This window comes from Triturus cristatus, chromosome 4_1 (assembly GCF_964204655.1).
Source record: "Triturus cristatus chromosome 4_1, aTriCri1.1, whole genome shotgun sequence".
Lineage (NCBI taxonomy): Eukaryota > Metazoa > Chordata > Amphibia > Caudata > Salamandridae > Triturus > Triturus cristatus.
Genome location: NC_140585.1, coordinates 266783222 through 266797698, shown reverse-complemented (window position 1 = coordinate 266797698; position 14477 = coordinate 266783222). Strand labels below are relative to the sequence as shown.

Genomic DNA, 14477 nt, shown 5'->3' with positions numbered 1-14477 from the left:
AAGGTCGCTAAGCAACATTTCTCCTATTATCAAGCCTCACGCTAACCTGCAGAGTCTGCTTTTCATCTGACTTAGCAAAACACACAAGATGATGGACGGAATGTTGCACATTGGCAAAACATTCACCCCCAGTCACAGATTTGGGTTTAATCCATCGTTATTTTGCTCACCACGCCACCCCAGTTCAGACATGGCCATATGCAAATCAGTCTTGACCCTGTGCCTCATGGGAACAGTCCAGCTCGAACTGCCAAGCCATGTCTTCCCTGGACCGGAATCAAGCATCCTAGGACCGGTTTCAGGGTTTCACCCCTCTTCAGCCAGGATAGCTTGACTCCAGTGGCGTAGTGAGCACGGGACCCACGTCTGGGCATAACCTTCCCACATAGGGCGAATAGCAAAACACACAAGATGATGGACGGAATGTTGCACATTGGCAAAACATTCACCCCAGTCACAGATCTGGGTTTAATCCATCGTTATTTTGCTCACCATGCCACCCCAGTTTAGACATGGCTATATGCAAATCAGTCTTGACCCTGTGCCTCATGGGAACAGTCCAGCTCGAACTGCCAAGCCATGTCTTCCCTGGACCGGAATCAAGCATCCTAGGACCGGTTTCAGGGTTTCACCCCTCTTCAGCCAGGATAGCTTGACTCCAGTGGCGTAGTGAGCACGGGACCCATGTCTGGGCATAACCTTCCCACATAGGGCGAATAGCAAAACACACAAGATGATGGACGGAATGTTGCACATTGGCAAAACATTCACCCCCAGTCACAGATCTGGGTTTAATCCATTGTTATTTTGCTCACCACGCCACCCCTGTTCAGACATGGCCATATGCAAATCAGTCTTGACCCTGTGCCTCATGGGAACAGTCCAGCCTGAACTGCCAAGCCATGTCTTCCCTGGACCGGAATCAAGCATCCTAGGACCGGTTTCAGGGTTTCACCCCTCTTCATCTGACTTAGCCATGATATCCTATGGAAGATGGATATCATGGCTAAATCTGCCCTGCCCTATCAGCAAGCATTCGCTAAACGTTGTGCGATTATTGCTGGATTTCCAGCGATAATCGCACATTTGGCAGCTTGCGCCTTGATTTTTATCGCTGTTGAGATGAGCGTTGCTGATAGCACGCTATCTCAGCGATAAAAATCAGCCTTAGCCGGCGATAATTATACTTGCGCTAAGCGCACTGAGCGATAATTATCTCCGGTCCTTGCTGATATGCCCCATAGTTTGTACAAATATGTGCAGGTTAATTATTCAAGGCGCAATCTTTACATCTCATAGAGACATATATTTAACTGGTAATTGTTGTTAAGCTATTACCATCGTTTCTTTGAAAACCTCTCCTGATTCCTCTTTTCACTCTTACTTTCCTTACACTCCCCTTTACCATTTCCACATCTTCGTTTTTTCCTCCCACAAATCATTTTACGTTCCATGGCTGCTGCCAGCACGAATCAGCCCCCACTATTTCAGGAATGACATAGGTGCACCTGAGTTACCATGCAACAGGTGAAAACACATTTTTCAGTTGTATTTAATAGCTATAGGAGGTGAAAAGGTTCCATCAGTACCACCCCGGCCGAGAAAATTAGAGAATTATTTGAAAAACAAAATGAATGTTTTGCTTAAGAGGCATACATTATTTAAAAGAACCGAAGGCAAAATAGAAAAGGTAGCAAGTTACCTCTGTGTTAAGAGGACTGTCTCCGACTTGTGGATTTGACCGTCTCATTGACTCTCTCATTCAAGACCAGTTAGTGAGATGTACAAATGACTCTTAAATTCAGGAGAGACTTTTAGCCCAAACTACTAATTTGACAGAAGCTATCAACATCTCCAAGAGTACTAGAGCTTACTGACATGAGTGTCAAAGAAATATAGATGTCTAATGAAACACACAAAGGAAATAATGGTAAAGTGGCCAATCTGACAATTATGAACGAAGTCAATACATAAACATAATCATTAAACAAGCATTTGCAATGCAATCGGTCTCGCCTTTGGGACCTTATATGTATTTAGCTGTGCAGCACAGTAGCCTAGGAGCTGAAACATCTACTGTTCTTTAACATGGAGGTGCAGTAAGCACCAAACTGCGTGACACGCCAGGTGTGGGAACACATGGAGAGAAATATTGCCTTTCAGCAGGAAATGGTATAGTCCAAAGCTCTGTTTCTAATATAAAATCAGGGCATTCGGTGGTCATATCACTGAAAATACAAAATTTGAAAAAAATATTATTATCTATGGGTGCTTGTGGAAGATGATTTTTATGGACTGGAATCTAGAGAATGCTAAAGTGATTCTGGTATTTTACTGACCTCTGCTGGTCGTTTTCTACCAAGAAAGTTAAATAGAGGCAGTTGCCAGAACATTTTTAAAAAAGAAAGTCCCTCAGCAGAAAGCAATTCTGGTATTTTACTGACCTCTACTGGTCGTTTTCTATCAAGACAATTAAATAGAGGCAGTTGAACAGAAAAAAAAGTTCCTAAGCGGAAGCAGACAAGTCCTAGGGCTGATCTCCAGATCCCACAAAGTACATACAAATATTAGTATATACTAAAGTATATGCAAGAGGTCTTGAATGCTCGACCTGAAAATGAAATTTTATAGATGTGGGAACAGTAATCATCTGTTGTCAAAAAGACTGACCACTAATCAATCTTTCTCCTTGAAGTCACTGTTTGACATGCTTTGAAAACTAAAGACTATCAGACCTGCAGTCACTTTAACAATTTACACTTGTTTGAAAGAATGCACTGAAATGCCAGGTGCTAGGTCTGTTTCCTCTGTGCCTAGGGCAGTGATTTGCTACTCAGAAGTGTCAGAGGTATGTACTGTCGTTTTCTATGGTGCTCCAGGGCATCTAGTATTAATGCACTAGGCTACTCCTAATGTTTGCAGTTGTTTCTACAGCTGACTCTCTCTAGTGTGGATGTAGGTATCACATAAATAATATTCCCCACATGCAGGGTTGGATTGGGATCATTATTAGGCCCGGGCACTCTTTTTTTTGATTTCAAAAGAATTTATTTTTTAAAAGATTAGATGCAAGCATGGTGTACAAGCAGGAATGATACAATTGATAACAGCTGAAAAACACAATATGGTATGTTGATAGTAACCAATAGAAATAACATCTTAAAATTCATTATTATGCAAGTATCAGAGACACGTTAATTAAGGAGGAAGCAATGCAGAGCCGGTAGAAGCAGCTATCAAAAGTATCATCATCAGTTATTAATTCGGGGATAGAAGGAAAGAAAAGGAAAGAGCAAAGATGGAAAAGAGACAGGAAAGAGAAAAGGAAAGATAAGACAAAAGGAGAGAGAAAAGAGGGATTTCCAAAGGATTCACCGAACGCCCAAGACAACATTAATTAGAAAAATCAAAAGGATATTGATCCACCAACCCCTCTGAGGCCAGTTGCATGTACGTATCTAGCATCAACCACACACCAGAAGATATAGACGGAGAAAGATGAGCATGATCAACTGAAGTATGAGCACTACGTAGAAGAGAAACCCATGCCCACCAAGTATGGTAAGAGATTGAAGAAAAAGATTTCCACTCCATGAGAATTACTTTGACTGCAATGGTTAGTAGAAGGTCCAACAATTGTAATTCCATGGAGTCTAAAGGCAATGGGACCGAGGCCGCCAGTGGGCCTAAAAGAATTAATGGAAATGAAAGTTGAAACTTGATATTAAAGATAAGCATGAGGTGTTTATGAATTAAACCCCAAAAGGGTTGGAGAAGAGGACAGTCAAAGAACATATGTTGGAAATCGCCAGGTGCCAGACCACAACTCCAACATAAATTATCTTCCTTAAGATTTAACGAATGTAATCGAGTGGGAGTCCAATGAAGAAGATTAATAGAGAAAAACTTAGACTGCATTAAAGAGGGGGCAATTTTATTTCGAAGAGAGAGCTTACCAATATCCTGCCAAGTGTCTGGAAAAATATGATCGGTAACACCATGCTCGAAATAATGGAGCCATTTTTGCTGTGTAACAGTTTGAGAAGGAAGTGTCGGGGATGACAAAAATTTATAAATCCTAGATGCTACATGACCAGACTTAATCCATAATTGAAAGAGCGTAATCATAGGGGAAGAAGGGTGAAGGTGTACTTTAGCAAGTGCTACCTTTATCTTAAGAAAGGTATAAAAATCTACATTAGATAAAGAGAAATGTTGAGCCAGGGAAGAGTAAGGGAGAGGATCATTGTTGGAATCATATAAATGTTTAACAAGTGAGATACCTTTCCCCGACCAATAAGACACCAAAGCTGGATCAATAGTAATTTTAATTTTGGAATTCCGCCAAATAGAAGACAATCTAGTTTTATGTAATGGAATCGCCACTCTCTTATCCACCTTGCGAACCGCAGCAATAGTGTCTAAAATAATAGATCTAGAGAATGGAATAGAAAGGGTATTTGCGGTTAAAAAAGAGGCAGTCGGAAGAGGAGAGGCCAATTCCTGTTCTATTAGCATCCAAGGTGGAACATGAATAGAGGAAGAGGAAAACCAGAGCGCCCCCTGGGAGGCCAAAAAACCAGACTGATATTTCCCCCAATCAGGAAGATTACAACCTCCCATATCATAGGATTTCCTCAAGAATTTATAGGCAATTCTAGCCCTTTTGTCATTCCATAAGAATTTGGAAGTCATTAAATCAAGTTCATGAAAGAAGGCATCAGAGAACTGAACTGGAAGCATAGAGGAAGCAAAATTAATAATAGGTGTTATCATCATTTTAAGAGTTTGGAGTCGGCCCCACCAAGAAATATGTTTCGGGGACCAATTCTCTAGAAGACGTCGCACCTTAAGAATAGTTTGAGATTCATTATAAGTGACCGTAGCATAGAGAGTGGAACAAAAATAAATACCCAAGTATTTTAATTGCTTAGATTGCCACTTAAAACCCGCCGACCCCATATGAGAGGAGAAACAGTAGGCATTCAAGGGGAACATCTCTGTCTTATCTTTGTTCAGGGTATAACCTGAAACCTCTGAGAAAAGAGAAATTGTGTCAGAAATAGCAGGGATAGCGCGTTCAACATCTTCTGAAAAAATGAGAACGTCATCAGCATAAGCAGCTGTTTTGAGCTGATGAGGTCCAAAAGAAAACCTCCTAATATCTGGATGAGCATCAATCATTCTGAGAAGAGGATCAATGGATAACAAAAATAAAAGAGGGGACAAAGGGCAACCTTGTCTCGTACCTTGGCAAAGATTAAAAAAGAACGACGTAGCTCCATTCACTCTTATGTTAGCTCGAGGTCGGGAATACAGAGACATCACCATACGGATAAAGGAATCACCAAGGTTATGTGCACATAAAACGGCACGTAGAAAAGACCACGAGACCTTATCAAAGGCCTTCTCAGCGTCAAGGGCCAAGGCCGCCGCCGGCAGATTGGAACGCTTGGCGGCACCGAGAATGTGACAGAAAGTACGGATATTATCACGTGCAAGACGACCCTTCACAAAGCCTGTTTGGGAAGGATGAACCAATTGAGGAATAAAGGATTCTAAGCGTCTGGCTAGAATTTTAGCAAAAATCTTAGCTTCCATGTTAAGAAGGGAAATAGGGCGAAAATTTTTGGGGTCTGAATGATCTTTCCCTTCTTTCGGGATTACTACAATAGTAGCATCTGCAGCAGAGCCAGACACCGAGCCATCCTTAATAAAAGCGTCAAAAACCAATTGAAGTTTCGGAACGAGCACGGAACGAAAGGTCTTATAAAACAAAATTGGAAACCCATCAGGACCCGGAGCCTTACCGGAACGAGTGGCTTTAATCGCGGAAATGATCTCCTCAGAGGTAATCGGACAATTCAAAGAATTATTATCTTACTCCGATACAGCTTTCAAAGGAACCGTCTTCAGGAATTCCTGACACCGTTCAAAAGAAGCCTGAGTAGAAGGGGTATATAGATCATTATAAAAATCGCGAAAGACCTCAAGGATCTCTGCGGTCTGGAATTTTTTCGTACCAAGTTGATCAGTGATAGAAGAGATTTGGGAAGATTTATAAGACGATTCCCGGAACTTTAATGTAGCTGCAAGAATCTTGCCCGCACGATTTTTTAACAGCAACGTCTTAGATTTTTGAGCCTGCAGGCCAATGTGCGCTCTCTTAGTAACTATGGTATTGTACGTGTACTTTAAATTTTTAATAGATTGTAAATATGACTTATTCTTAGAATCGCGAAAAAGAGATTCCTGACGTTTAATCTCCTCTGCTAAATTCGTGAGTTCCTTTTTAATGGCAGCATTCCTCCTTGACATACACTGAATGACCTGTCCACGGAAAGTGCATTTAAAAGAATCCCAGAGGACCACAGGGGAGCTAACTGAGCTGACATTCTCAAGGAAAAACGTCTCAATATCATTAGAAAACTCTCGAATCAGGGAATCATCATGTAAGATTTCTGTATTTAGTCTCCAAGATCGAGACCTTACTCTAGGGGCAAAAGACGTAAGCGTGAACGTCACCGCAGCATGGTCGGACACTAGGATAGGATGGATAAGCGGAGAAGAGGAGGATTGAACAAGAGAGGAGTGAACCAAAAGATAATCAATGCGTGAAAAAGAAGAAATGGGGGGAAGAGAAAAAGGAGAAATCACTGCCAGTGGGATTATGAAGACGCCACACGTCCTGGAGATGGGTCAGAGAGCACATATTAATCATTTGTTTATGTGCCTGAGGGGGACGATAGGTAAAGGCAGAATTCCTATCCAAAATAGGATCCATTGGTAAATTAAAGTCTCCCCCTACAATAAGATTGCCAGAGTGAGGAGTATTGTTTAGCTTTTTGGTGATTGTTTTCCAAAAGAGCGGATCATCCTTGTTAGGGGCATAAATATTCATGACAAAGAGAACCGCATTGCCATCAGATATCTTAGATAGTAACCACCGACCCTCTGTATCCTGCTCAGATGAAATGATAGATAATCCAGAATGTTTAGAAACTAAAGTAATTACCCCATTACGTTTACCACAAGCATCTGAACACGCAACATCAGAAACCCATTCTCTCTTCAGAAATGACGCCTCCTTGACAGAGACCTTTGTCTCCTGAAAAAGGACTAGATCCGAAGAAAGGGATTTGCAGTAATCCAAAATTTTGGTCCTCTTAACTGGATGATTTAATCCTTTAACATTAAGGGAGAGAATATTCAGACCAGACATAGCGCTAGCAACAGAGAAAAAGGATATTGCATGTATGACATATGAAGTACAACTTCCCAAAAGACATGCCCCCAAACACTAGACCGCCTCACAAAACAAGGAGAATCCACGGAGGAAATCCGAAAAGAAAGGAAGAAAGAAGAGGAAAAAGAAAGCAAGAAAATAGACAAAGAAAGAGAGATAAGAGTCCAAAAGGAAGGTCTAAAAGAGACCAAGTTCATATCAGGGGGAACATGGGAAAAAGAGCAAGGAAAACAACAGGAGGGGTAAAACCCATCAGCATATCTAACCCCAGACCAATACATAGCTGATTATATGTAAATAAAAAGAAGAACCATCTAAAGGATATGAACAGAAGCTCATAACAGTAATCTAAAACTTCAACTCACTAAGAACTAGTGAAAAATGAATCAAAAACTAACGAACTATAGTTGTAGCCAAACCAGAGTAGACACCACCAAGAGCAGAAAAGAATAAAGAGAAAGAAATACATTACAAAAAATATTATATGGTTCAATTATGATACATTTATGAGGAGAAAAAGAAAAAAGAGAGAAGTGAAACATAGTAGGGAACAGAATGTAGTAAAGATAAGTATAACAGTCAGTGAAACTCTATGGCGAATAAATAAGCGAAATGAGATTATATATATATATGTAAATTCTATAAATAAGCTTATAAATAACTGACCACTGATATATAGAATCCGAAGCACTTAATATACTAAAAGAAACGTGAACAACTTAAATATATGAGCATGAAGATAAAGGAGCATAAGCCCAACAGACACAATACAGCAATAGAACTCCAATCTAGTGGAAGAAGACAGTTAGTAATAATATTGAAACAAAGCGATCAAAGATATAACATTAAGACCGATATAATCACGAATTATACAGAGAAGAAAGATCATCCCTAATAACAGCAATTAATAATTATCTAAAAACATGCTATGAATCAAATACATAGTCAATCAATATATCAAAAACACCAATAAACACTGACGTACTCCAGATATACGAAACAACCAAAGACGAAAATCAGACAAAGAGACCGTAAACGAAAAAAGAAAAGACCAAAACCCACATACAAATATAAAAAAATTAAGAAGCCCTACACTGGGCGAAGAAAAACGGACCCGGACCAATATAGAAGGACAAATTGGGGATGAAAAGAGTAGAAAAGACAACAGGTGTACATAAGTGGGATAAAAACCATCAAGAAACATTACCACGAAATATTGGACAAATCGCGCAGAAGGACTAACGACAATAAAAGACCACAACACTATATCGATGGGAAGGGAAAAACATAAGACCACAACAGCACTTCCAGAACAATGGACAATAGGACCATCACGCAGATCTAAGAGAGAGTAAACCTAATAGACCTGGCAAAGACAAAAAGAACATTGTAGTATGTATAAACGTCTCAGGTGCCAGAAGCGCCAGGAACAAGCGAGGCCTCCATTTGAAGATCCATCTGCGACTCCAACTGATTATCCAGAAACGAAGCCAAATCAGCAGGTTCATCGAAGATTCTGGAACGCCCTTTGAAAGTAATGCGGAATTTTGAAGTGCCGGCAAAAGAGAAGGGAATATTCATCTCGGCTAACCGCTTCCGAAGATTAAGAAAGCCCTTTCTCCTAATGACCGTGTCTCTGGCAAAGTCTTGAGAAATTGAAATACGATGGCCATTCCAAGAGACAACCCTAACCTTCCGCATGTGAGCCAGAATTTGCTCTGTATGTTGATGGCGCAGTGGCTTGAAAATTATCGCTCTAGGTTGCGTAGCAGATTTAGAGCGAAATGTGGGAACACGGTGTGCACGTTCCAGTTCAAAATCCCTTTGGAAAGAGATTTGCAGTGTGGAAGGAATCCAATGATAGAGGAAATCAATCATGGAAGATGCATCTTTCTCAACATCCTCCGGAAGACCAAAAATGCGCAGATTAGACCTGCGGTTACGATCCTCCTGCTCAGTAAGGTCTTTCCGCAATGCTGCCATTGAGCGCTCTAACTGTGAGAGAGATCTAGATTGCTTTTGCATGGAGTCCTCTGCACCACTAATACGTGCTTCTGTGTCCGAAACACGAAGGGAAAGGGCCTTGAAATCATTCCTGATGGCTAACACCTCAACTTGCAATAAATCTGTGTTAGTCTTGGTAGATTGCGCAATTTCATAGACCTCATTAAGGCGCGTCAGGATAGACTCAAGAGTGGCACCAGGGTCCTTTTGCGCAGATTCAGGCGTAGGGGATATCTGTTTCGACCTTTTAAGAGACGCTTTAGAGTCTTTAGCGTCTTTAGCATTTGGTGACGGGCCCATATTCGCAGCCATAAAGCACACCACCTTAGCAGGAGCAAAGAGAAAGGAAACACGCAAAAATGGAAAGCGCGCTCACATCAAAGGACAAAAATAATAGCGTCTCCCAGGGCAAGGAGAGGGACCACCTCACAAAAATATCAAGTCCTGCAGATAACAAAAAGCACCTTCCAACATCCAGAAACAGCCATGAAGCAGGGAAATAACGATCAAAAAGACCTCATAAGAGGGCAATGGCGGCGCTCTGACTAGAGGTATAACAGCCGAAAACCACACAATATGGTCATAATAGGCAGCAAAAGCATCAAGAGAAATAAAAAGAGCAATATAAACGTAGAAAATGTGAACAACTTCACCAGTTCTTGTCCATCCTCATTCCTGGCAAATCCTTAGCAGTGACAGCGTCGTGTTGAGGAGAAAGAACATGTCGCTCTTGAGGAAAAACAAAATGGCGGCCGCTCGCGAAAACGCCGAGCGCCACCTAAAACTGCCCGAAATATGGTCACCGGCATCCACAAAGATCAGGAAAAGCCTCTCATGGTAAGCTTGGCAGCTTCATATCCAAAAGGCCCACTTCAGAAAATACCAGGGCAAACCGAGGTGACAGCAAAACCTCCGTTGACTCCTGCTCCAGCGCAGAGCTCAGGCACAAACCGCCATCACGCAGCGGCGCGCAAGCCACGCCCCATTCAGGCCCGGGCACTCTTAAACAAAGTGGCCCACATTCCCAAATGGTTAGTATTTTTTTTTGTAGCTTTATATAGTGTGAACTCATCTTTAAGGCATTGGAGCAATTACAATGAGCACCAGCTATATTGCACAAAATGAAATTCATTATTATTTTAGGTAGATTAAGTGATTTGCTCAGAATCACTGGATGTTGAGCTGATGCCAGAACTCGAACGTACTTCCCCAGTTCTAACATCAGAAGCTCTGAGACCATAACACTACATTCTATGTTTTTATTTACTAACTTTGGTAAAGGTGATCTCACAGTGAGGCCTATGCAAATACTCCCCCACTCCTCCATCAAGGCCTAAAAAACACTGGGACCGAGATGACAACACCTGGCTCCCAGCGAGGGCACTTTTCTTACTCACCCACTCCACAGCCCACTACAGCCTCAGGGTATGACCTGGCAGCAGATTGGAGGTCAAGAAAAGCACACAGCTGATGCTGCTACTTCAGGAGGGCTTAGATGAGAATGCCCTCCCCTACGAGGCCCCTACATACTCCCACCCTCCACACATCCACCATGGCCTGAAAGTGATGGCCCAGCGGCCGAATGACCCTGATACACAAGGCAAGGGGCAAGGTAAGAATGCACTAAAGGCCAGAACAATACCTAGCCCAAAGTCTCAGTTTGACAGCATTGCAGGGGAGTGCCCTGAAAACTGGTAACCTTTTACAGTGGTCTAGTGGGGACCGGGAAAGATAGTAAGTTTCTGTGTGCCAGTTTACAGAGGCCCTAAAAAAACGCCCCACAGATGACCTCGAGGCACCGGCCCATTGCCACAGTCCAACTGCCTCCTTCCCAATCCAACCCTGCCCACATGGTGGGATTTTACATGCAGCACATGGTGGTCATGTTAGGGTTTTTACTTTGAGGGACTTCTATGGAATGAAAAAACAAAAAGAGTCCACTCAGAATTTACAAAATAAAGTGCTAACCTTCCAAAAAGTGACTGAACCCAAGTGAACCGTTTGGTTACTAGCATGGGAAAGCAATACATTTTTTTAAAATAACCCTCACCCACCAAAACGTCCCTTGGTGGCATGCTTCATCATCAGGTTCTGCCCGCCCCGCTGCGGGATGTGGCGTGCTACGACTGACTAATACGTAGGAGCACTTTGGAGTTCATAACCATAAAAGATTACTATTGGTGAAAACAAGCGAGTACGATAAAGTTGTAATCCTAATAGATGGATGGAAAACAAAGTGCTAACAAGTTTGTAACTCTTTCTAAAAATAGTGCAAGACTATATCCTTGCAAGATACTTCTCTTGTTTCAGGATGGATTTAATTGACTTTACATAGGGAAAAATAACAGCATTCCAACAACAAGTCCCTGCTGCATCAACTATGTATCACGATTTACAACAACAGGGTATACCCCGGCACTCATAATATTTAAGACTAAAATATATGACACTGTTTAGTCAAGACTAATGAGGCTAAAGTTGTCTTAAACACAGGAAACACAAGAGATTTACTTATCAAAACATTTATTGATTTATTCAGTAAGTATCAAAATTGGTTAAAAGCTTTTTTTACAATATTTGTCAGGACTGAAAACACTTAAGGTTCCAAGATATGATTACACAATAAAGTCTCGAAAAGCGTGATATGGTTTTCCAGTCCTTGTAACAGAACAGGAAAACAGCCAACCCGTGTTTCGTCACATCCGTGACTTCCTCAAGGCTCTGAAAAAGAGTGTTGTATTAAGAGAAGATGGTAGTTCGCCAATGATTCAACGTAGTGGATTTGGAGTTTCAGGTTCGAAGTGGATTTAGATGGTTCAAGGTTATGTCGAGGAACACTTATTTGACCTGATCCAAATCGCGAATTGTACAGTCAATAAGGCCTTCAAGACTTGAATTCACGTCTTTACCATGACAAGTTAATGAAGACGAAAATGGCCGAAATTCAGATTCACAGGTGGCTTCTGATGGAAGCCTGTGTCTCAAAAGTTAATGGCGAACGAACCAATGTGGATCCGTTTATACACACCGAGAACGGGGAAGAGGCTATAGCAAACCGCACCTGACATTACAAGTTTTCAAGTGGAACAATTTATGTCTATTAGCATTGAGTGCAAAGAACCTAGGAGCACTTCCCTTTATACTCCCAAATAGGATAAAAACCCCTTTAAAACATAACACACTTGGTTCAGCACCCTGTAATCTCCTATATAATCATTTCAAAGACAATGTGCACACAAAGTGAATTCCAGATTTCAGACGTAATCCTTTCGTTTTTTCAGGACTGCTCTTTATTGTGTTTCCATTAAAATCCACACAGCCATAGCTAACGTGTTTCGTCTCCACACAGAGACTTCTTCAGGGCATCGGTCCACAGTAATGAGACGCTGACTTTACGGAATCAGTTTACAAACGTATATTCAAATGAACTGCTCCCAAATGGCCTCGTATTCAAAAAGCAGCATGGTGACCCGTCAAGTCCATATGCATCGGTTTCGCAAAAGAGAAAAGTGGAGCTGTATTCATAGTTAAACACGGCTTTCTTGGAGGACTATGATAAGTCCCTCGCAGTCAAAACCGACCGTCTGTAGTCGTGGACCCGAATACATCTTTACTGCTAGCAAGGATGCTATAAATCATGGGGAACTTACAATGTATGCTTATTAGACGGCCACCACCACACCACCATGTGCAAGATTTGTAGAGACCTGTGGGGTCATGGGAGTTGGAGTCTTTATCTATTTCTCAGTTGTTTCATGAAACTTGTCCTTTTGAAATGAGAGGTTCTTGTCTAGGCAACGCCCATGCCCTGAACAACCTTCCATCCTCTTCTGATCCTGAAGACATGCATATCTATGAGCCCTAGACTCTAGGGCCAAGAGTAATGCATAGCAAAGGATGGGTGCATACGGTTAGGCGCCTCCTATTCCATATTTTGATATAAATCCTCTTGCAGGAATCCATTTCGGAGAGCAGCTATTGGACAGGGGAGAATACCACAACTGCCTCTGATAAGGAGCAGAGTTGTGCCTCCGGAGCTGCTGCTCTTATCATATTTTGCAGTGTCAGAGCCTCCAGTGGCCATTGAGAATGTTGTCCTACTGGGGGTTAAACTGACGTCATAAACACATAGTGGGAGGGCCCAGGCACAGTAGCCCCACCCATGTGAGGTAGGAATCTCAAACAGTCAGATTCCAACTTTTTTTTAAAAATGGGACAGAATTTGTAAAGTGATTGTCATCTTACCTGATTGCAGACAGGTTTGTATTTTAGCCCCGGTTTGTTTAGGATCCATTCCAGCTGCCTTCGGTTGAAGTTGGACACCCCGAGGGACTTCACAAGACCTGCCTCTTTGCACTTCTCCATGGCCTACATACGAAACAATGAAAAATTATGTAATTATTTATCTATATAACCTAAAATACTCGCATTTGACTCTATTACAGCTGCTAAAAACATAGTAGAACTAAACGAGAACTAAGTCGGAAATAACCTTTCACATTTGGGATGGTCAAATCTGCCAACATTTTAAATGTGAAGATTTGGAAACAATTGCACTTCAAACAACACAAGAAAAAGATTTAAACATACAGCTCCAAAGGGTAGCTTGGTGATGGCTCTCCCACGCATAACAGATACTGTAAAAGAAGTAGTAAAATTGCAACTTTTACACCACTTCAGGCCTGGTACTTGAGTCGATACATTCATGTACAGAGATACATGTTAGGAATGTTTCTCCTTTGAAGAATGGGGTAACTCTGTAGTATTTTGAATCACACTCATTTTATGTTATGCACCGCAATATGCTACTTTAATTTTAAATGCCACATCACATTATCAAACGAATAGCCCCGTTAATCCACTAAATTCATGAAACTAGTGAAGAAACGCCTCACAAACGTCTAAACAAATGCAAACACCAGAGCAGTGAAAGCAGCATGAAAGTTTCCTCATATCATCAATTCTCCTCAACTGATCAAAAAAGGCACACAAATTACCAATATAAAATCATTATTTGTTGAACTGGCTACAAATCACTGCGATATACACTATGTATATCAGCATGTAACGCCAAATCTCCATAAAGTGCCCCGACCATATGTAACCTCCAAAATACAATAGTCGGTTACCTAAATCGTTATCAATATACAAGAATTATAGGTTTAAAATGCCTCAAAGCAGCAAAGGAATGAATGAACTAAGGATATCAACATCACAATTGCCAGAT

At 41.4% G+C, this 14477-nt stretch overlaps 1 protein-coding gene across 1 annotated transcript in view; it reads right to left on the bottom strand.

The window, feature by feature from the left end:
- The window catches only part of LOC146854241 (estradiol 17 beta-dehydrogenase 5-like), a 183119-nt gene that overhangs the window by 79703 nt on the left and 88939 nt on the right, over positions 1-14477 (bottom strand). Inside the window, exon 5 of the mRNA XM_085652024.1 lies at positions 13496-13618. Coding sequence (XP_085508150.1) covers positions 13496-13618 — 123 coding nt within the window. The remainder of the gene's footprint in view (positions 1-13495; positions 13619-14477) is intronic.